Source organism: Fundulus heteroclitus, chromosome 23 (genome assembly GCF_011125445.2).
Source record: "Fundulus heteroclitus isolate FHET01 chromosome 23, MU-UCD_Fhet_4.1, whole genome shotgun sequence".
Lineage (NCBI taxonomy): Eukaryota > Metazoa > Chordata > Actinopteri > Cyprinodontiformes > Fundulidae > Fundulus > Fundulus heteroclitus.
In genome coordinates, this window is record NC_046383.1 from 221,901 (window position 1) to 229,392 (window position 7,492).

At 36.4% G+C, this 7,492-nt stretch overlaps 1 protein-coding gene across 1 annotated transcript; it reads right to left on the minus strand.

Moving 5' to 3' along the window:
* Nucleotides 1–1,453: 1,453 nt before the first annotated feature.
* LOC110369460 lies at nt 1,454–5,772 on the minus strand. Its single transcript, XM_036127545.1, has 6 exons — nt 5,700–5,772; nt 5,214–5,558; nt 4,756–5,097; nt 4,075–4,188; nt 3,060–3,118; nt 1,454–2,178 (listed from the first exon to the last, which is right to left on the minus strand). Exons 1-6 carry the CDS (start codon nt 5,740–5,742, stop codon nt 2,041–2,043), a joined length of 1,041 nt encoding a protein of 346 aa, XP_035983438.1. The 5' UTR covers nt 5,743–5,772; the 3' UTR covers nt 1,454–2,040.
* Nucleotides 5,773–7,492: the final 1,720 nt, after the last annotated feature.

Sequence of the window (7,492 nt, forward strand, 5' to 3'; positions counted from 1 at the left end):
GTGTTCTTCGACAGTTCTACCAGTAAATTGGGCGCCTAGGACATCCTCTTGCGATAGTTTAACAGCTGAAAAGTCGGTCATATCGCTGTTTCTGTTGCGCGTGTAATGGCTGGTTGCTACGTGCGCTCTCAACCTGTTTGTCCTACCTTAGCGGCAAAAGGGGCGTTGCTCTTGAGACGGTGACGTCACGTGCGCGGTACGCTATTGAGAAAGCAGCAAGTGACTGAACAACAAAAGTGTTCCTGCTATTCTGATTTTGAAAAAAGAAACCTTAAAACCATCTTTAACGCTAATGATTGTGGTTGTGATGTATTTGTAATAAACATTTCAGCAAACATTTTTTTTACTCATGGTTAGCTTTTCCAGACATTTTATCTGGTTCATAAAGAGCTTGCACTATGTCTTACCCATTCACTTCTCATTTTTAATCAGCTGAGTGTATGAACTAACTCCAGAACCAAAGCTGTATCCAACTGGAACTTATCTTGACAAAATGTCCCAATTCAGCCAAATAAACCACAAAAGCTTAGAGGAGATCATTCAACAGCTAAGTTCCTCCTCTTGCTGCCTTGACGTTCTACCCACAGTTTTCTTTAAGAAAGTTTTGCCTGTCATAGGGTCTGATTTGACTCATATAAAACACGTCCCTTCTGTCAGGTATTTCCCCCCAGTCTCTAAAACCAGCAATTATCAAACCATTGCTGAAAAATAACAAATTAGACAAACTTCTACTCCAGAACTACAGGCCCATCTCAAACCTCCCCTTTATCAGTAAGATTTTTGAAAAAGCTGTGTTTCAACAATTAAACATCTTCTTAACAACGACCAGCCGCTTTGACGTTTTCCAGTCAAGTTTCCGTGCTCACAACAGTACAGAGACGGCCCTTATCAAGGTGTTTAATGACATCCATATACATACAGACTGTGGAAAAACCACAGTGCTGGTACTATTGGACGTCAGTGCAGCATTTGATACTGTTGATCACTCCATCCTGTTAGAGCGTCTGGAAAACTGGGTCGGCCTTTCCGGTACAGCTCTCTACTGGTTTAAATCCTACTTAAGGGACAGGGACAACTGCGGAAAGCCTGAGTTCCTTTAAATCAAGATTAAAAACACATTTGTTTAGAATTGCCTTTGACTTCCTACTCGGTTTTATTCTGTTTTATTTTCCTATATTTTAATCATGTAAAGCACTTTGCATTGTCTCTGTTCTGAAATGTGCTATAAAAATACATTTACCTTGCCTTGCCTATAGGATCTGCAGAGGGCAGTATTCTACCCTAAAACAGAGTAGTAATTTTTCCAACTTTTCTTGAATAAAACACATAATAAAACAAGTAACAACAGATTTTCATTATTATTTTACTCTCACATTAAAAACAAAGACATGAAGAATCAAAACCATTAATGTATTGTATTTAGTGCATGTTGGTAGAAGGGAATTTAATGACAAAAGATAATATATAAATACTTTTTCTAAACAAACAGTTACTAGCACAAATACCAGAAATCTTCACGTAAAATGCAACTATTGCGTAAAAAAGGCTGCATGAAACAATGTACTACACAATGCTAGATATAGGTACTGCCCCCCACAAAGATCAACAGTTACATTAGTGAATGAATGGATGGATGGATGGATGGATGGATGGATGGATGGATGGATGGATGGATGGATGGATGACCGGACAATGTAATAAGATTGTTGCAGTTTGCCTGGATTGACCTGATTGCTGGCACATACACCAAGTGAGTTTATAATGCAATATAAAGCAACTAAATATATGCCACACACATATTTGATACGTTACAGTAAAATGTGGAAATGGCTCAGTTTGGATACAAGATCCTTTTAGTAAACAATTCTTATACACTGCTGTTTTCTGTAACATCATCCAATATTGAAGAAAAGGCGTGGTTGAAAACTGGTTTGGTCATAAAATCTGTAGGATTTTAGCACCTACGAAAGCACAATGTTAATTTGTTGAAGTCATACACACTTGTTGTGTCTAACACAAACAGGACTTGCTCTAAGACATTTAATTCTGTGTGGGATGACCTGCTCTCACAGCTGAGTAGACACACTCTGGTGGCGATTCTGTTCTCCTCTTCATGCCTTTTGTCTTCCTCGTGGAAAAATTCAGAGCTACATAATTGGCTTCATCTGCACCAGCATCCTGTGAAGATTAATTTTGTTGGATTATTATTATCATCATGTACATTTGCCATCATTTTGCTACCTTTACCAACACATGCAGCAATCTTTCTTCTTTTTGAATTGCGGTTTGTTATCACATTGAATTATGAAAATATGGTTTTATGCAAATGCTCCAATCTGGCATGTAGCGAATTTATTTGTTAATTGTTATCTGAAAACTTTGTGTTCCAATTCTTTCTCATTTATTTTGGTTCTCATCTCTGTTTGGGATACTTGAAAATGGGGATTTCTGATGCCCAGATTGAATTAAGACAGCTGTAAGAGACCTAGAATATTTATTTATTGGAGTAAGTAATGCATATTTTCTAGTGGTGGACCATGGAAACATTACAGAGATGAATCAAAGGTTCTCAAAACGGACTTGGCAGTAACAAAGTGGTGCTTGGTCGGTACAAAACATCCTAAGGTAAACAACACTATTTCTCACTGAAAAAAAGGCAGATAAGAAACACCCAAAACTACAAAGAACAAAATGGTTAAGATGGCTTGTACTTTCAATAATCCGTTAAAGTTTAGGATCCAAACACAGCGGCTCATTAGAAAGGTGGCTATTAAAGTGAAACAGTAATACCCTAAACCCTTATTATTTAGTAAATTCTTAATTCTGCTTTACGGACTAATTTGACAACATCATATAGTTAGAAAGAAAATACATAATTTTCAGTGAAAACCATATGGTAAACCACAGAACATACAATAAACCGAAAAAACTGAAGTATTTTAAAACAGCTGGTTGTGCTAGACAAGGAAGCCGAACTTCTCGTGAGTCAGGATAAAAATTGAATGGTGCACATCGCACTCGATCTTAAATCTGTTGTAAAGTGATAATGAAACACTTACTTTGTCACTTGGCTGGCTCCCTGATGACTTTAGTTGTCGAGCTGGGCCGTTATTTTCCACTGTTAACAATAACAGCAAAAGAAGCTATCACAAAGAGATAATATAGAATCGGAAATCACCTAAAGTGTGCAAAATCATCCTTTCATCAATAGGCTGGTATATTGAAAATTTATTACAATATAGCATTCTGATTTAAAAAACAACTAATATTAAATGAGTGAATGGTGCTTTTTTATGAGGATGTACATTTTTACATCTTTAACTGTAACAAATCATTAGTTTTTTTCCCTCAAATACCATTTCCCTGTTTACCTAAATATGATAGAAAAATAGCACATCAACAGTAACAACTGTGAAACAATTTTTACAACTTATACCGTTCAGATATAAAAGAGAAATATGACACTTGCATCTTATTGTAAAAATTTGTAAAATAGGAGACAAAAAATTCAAAAATGTAAGGGATAAAGTCCGACGAGGTGTCCATTCTCAGAAATGAATGTACTGATGTATTAATGCTCGGCAAAGCCCATTAATTTCTGATAACGGACACCTCAAAGGGCATTATCCTTTAACACAGTCACATACAAAATATATATCTATTATTAATACTTTTTTATACCATTAAAATCATGTTTTTTTTTCATAAGTGGCTAAAAGAACTATTTAATATCTCTCGTTGTGAGGAGTTGCTAAGGTAACCAACTCTCGGTTTTGTCAACTGTTTTGCCGTTACCAGCTAACATTTGAGCCAGTGCAATAACTTAGAACAATAAGGCTATTTGACCGGAACTTTTCTTATAAGCATCCTATAACACTTTTTAACGGACACCCTGCAGCCAATCAGAATCAAGTATTCACTCAAAGCATGGTACAAACTATATTATATTATAGTGAGTAAAGATATACAATAACATGTTTGAAGTCAAACAAGCCATGAATACTCTGGTGAAAAAAACAACTTCTGAATCTATTGTACCTTCATTTTATGAAGTTATGTGTATGGTAAACCTACCTTTCAAATTTTCAAATACTGCCTTATATATGTAGATAATAAGGGCAACAATTACAGTCACGCAGCAGGCCAAGAGCACACCCAGTACAATGATAACTGGACTGAGTTTTGAATCTGGAAGAATAAAAATGTCAAAGAAACTTTTAATAGTGTATATATTGTTATTCATTATTGTGACAATTTTTACATATAATTGCAAAAATTCAAACATCGAAAGGTATATAATTAAATATTATTAAATAATTAAAGTTAGAGGATTTGATAGTTTGCCCGGAGTAGCTCATGTACACCACTTTGAACTGTCTTGTAACTGAAAAGTGCTTTATAAATAAATGTATACAGCATATCAATGAGGTGTGAATTCATAAACTCAAAAATAGGAGTAAAAAGAATCTTATGCAATTGAATTCAAAAACACAAAGAAGGGAAACTTATAGAGCTGATCTTTAAGTAATATGATAGAGGTGCATACTGTATAACCGACAATTTACACTGTGATGATACATTTTGCCTAAACTAAGCACAAATATTTCAAACGCAAAAATTATATCAACTTATTAGATTTGTTATTTTAGTTAGACATTGACAGCTGAGACAGTTTTAAGCCCCACCCGACATCCTGAACAGAATTAAACTAAATAAAATGTGTGTTTCTTAGTGTATATATTTTATTATACATACTTGTTTCTACTTTAGTTCCTTCTCCAAACAAGATCTCTCCACACGTGACCACAGCACAGTAGTATATCCCAGTATCTGAGGAGTTCCTAATAGTTTTGGACAGTCGGTGTACACAGCTGCTGTTGTGAGCGTCACTGCTGTTCTTGTGAGTGTAAATGAAGCTTAGATGGGATTCTCCTGATCCCACTCTGAACCAGTGCACATCATATTTAGCTGAACATTGACTGGAGACCACAGGAGTCTTGGAGAGAAGAGAACAGTGGAGAGTAACCATGTCACCCTCCTGGACTGATGCTGTCTCTGGAGTTTGTCTGACACGAGTCACTGTTTCTCTGTTACAGTCTAGGGCGCAGTAAAAAAAAAAAAAAAAAAAATCATCTAATTAATAACAACAACTATAATATGCAAACCTTATCTGACCTAAAATGATCCGTTTGATTTTACATAACAGAGCTTACCGTTCACAGCCAAGTAGACACCAGCAGCAAAACTTTGAAAATAAGCAGTCCCGTTTTGACATAAATATGCTGCTTCATCATCCTTACTGATGTTTTTGATGGTAAGAGAGTACTGAGATGCTCCCTCAGCTAGGTTAAAGCGATTGTTCTTAAATTGTTCAGTCAATTTTAGCCCAGCTATACTTGCTGAAGCGACAGTCTGCATCATATGTCCAAGTGGCTGCTTGTACCAGTGGAAGAATTTGCCTCCCGTATTCGAAACTGGACAATGCAAAGTAACATTCCCGCCAACGTCAACCACTTTGAAAGGGATCTGAGGAGGATCTTCGTTAGTTAGAGTGACAGCTAAAAAAGAAACAAAATGATAAAAAATGGTAAACGACAACGATCTCATCACATTACAGTGCACAATTCAACTCAACAGGTAAACTTCTCTAGATATCTTGTTTACCAAGTATGAACAAATTAAATAAAAGTTATACTTACAAACCATTGTAAGAAGAACCAGAGCAGACAGTCTTTTGATCATTGTGGTAAAAATCGCTAGTCTAACACAGTTCATTCCTTCCTCCCTAAATGAAGGTTTAGTCACAAGGTCTGCAATGTGTTCAAAGTTCAAAAACTTCTGATTGGCTCAAAACTGAAAAGTTCACTCCCTTCAAAAATAAGCCAATCCATGAATGAATTGAGTCAGCATCAAGTGAAAAAAACTGTGGTTAAATCTAAATATCCTAAGCAATCTTAGTTTACTTTGAAGGAATACCAAATAACATACATTTTCATCTAAAAATGTTAGATGTTTTTCCATTTTTGTTAAAAGGTTCCTAAATAGTCTTACATTCAGATGGAAAATCAACCCATTGAGAATAAGATTTTGATTACGTTCACTAGGATTCACCTTAAAAGTCTTGATGAAAAAGTATATAATTACATATCATTACATTTTAATTTACATTAATATAATTTATGGAGCACTATTTAAGCTTTACTTCTGTAATTGCAGTAGCTAGCTTTAGCTAAACACTTAGTAAATAAGTTATCCTCACAGCCATTTTTTTTATTTTCTACTGCAGTCCACTTTTATCCCTTAAACTTTACAAGTGTCTGAAATCGATAATCTCTTATTCCATTGCAGTTCCTACCACCATATAATCTGGAATGAAACTGTTCACAACCTGTCAAATCAACAGAATGGGTTGGCATCTGGTGAAAAACATCATCACACCAACAAGATGATTACCCCTGCTGACCAACCAGGGTGACAGTCAGCTCCTCTAAGTCAAAGCTTAGGATTCTGCACTGCTGCATTTCATATAGATGATCACAATTTCCTGACATTGGCATGTCGGTAAAGAGGGGATGATTATTTGGTTACTGAGCTAAACTGGTTTAGATCACATTTCACAGGCCAGAACTCAAATCAAGGTAAATACCACATGTGGGGTACCGAAGGGTTGAGGGAGCAACATGTCCAGGAGGGAAACCCAGATGTCTGTCTCCCCAGCGACATCCTCCGGCTAATTTTGGGGGATCCCAAGGTGTTCCTAGGCCAGAAAAGATGTAGCAATTTATGGGTCTGCGTCAAGGCCTGGAAAACCTTTAAAGAAAGGTATCCTGATAAGATGTCCAAGCCACCTAAACTGACTTCTTTTGAGAAAGAAGTCAGTTTGTGGAGAAGCGATGGCTATATTTGATGCTCTCCCCTGATGGCAGTGCTCCTTCCTCTATCTCCAACGCTAAGCCCAGACACCCTTCGAAGGAAGATCATCGTATTCCACTTGTATCTGGGTCAAACGTTTTATCATGTGTCATATCCAATTGTGGTATGAAGCAGTACCACAACATCTCCTACAATATGCATGCTCACAATATATACATTTGTATTTTGGTATCGCCCCTTGATAACAGTCCACCACAGGCACTAAATCCGAGTATCCAAAAACATAAGTGCATGGGTCAAAGTTATTTTCAGTTGTTTGTAGCAAAGATGGGCATTTTTATTTTCCAAATGTGAGAGATTAGAAATCAAAACACAGAGCATGCAAATAAAACAAAAAAAAGCTAGGTGTCAGCATGGACTCAGATCTGAATGTCAACATCTAAGCAAAGTCTATAAATATACCTGTTTTTATGCCACCTCAAAAACCATGGCAGAAAAAAGGGCTTCCTATCCAAACAGCACACAGAATACAATATGAACCATTTAGACCCTCCCCAGGCCATCAGATACTGTGTTTTCATGACAACTACACACGGGTATGCCACATTTAGTTCCTATG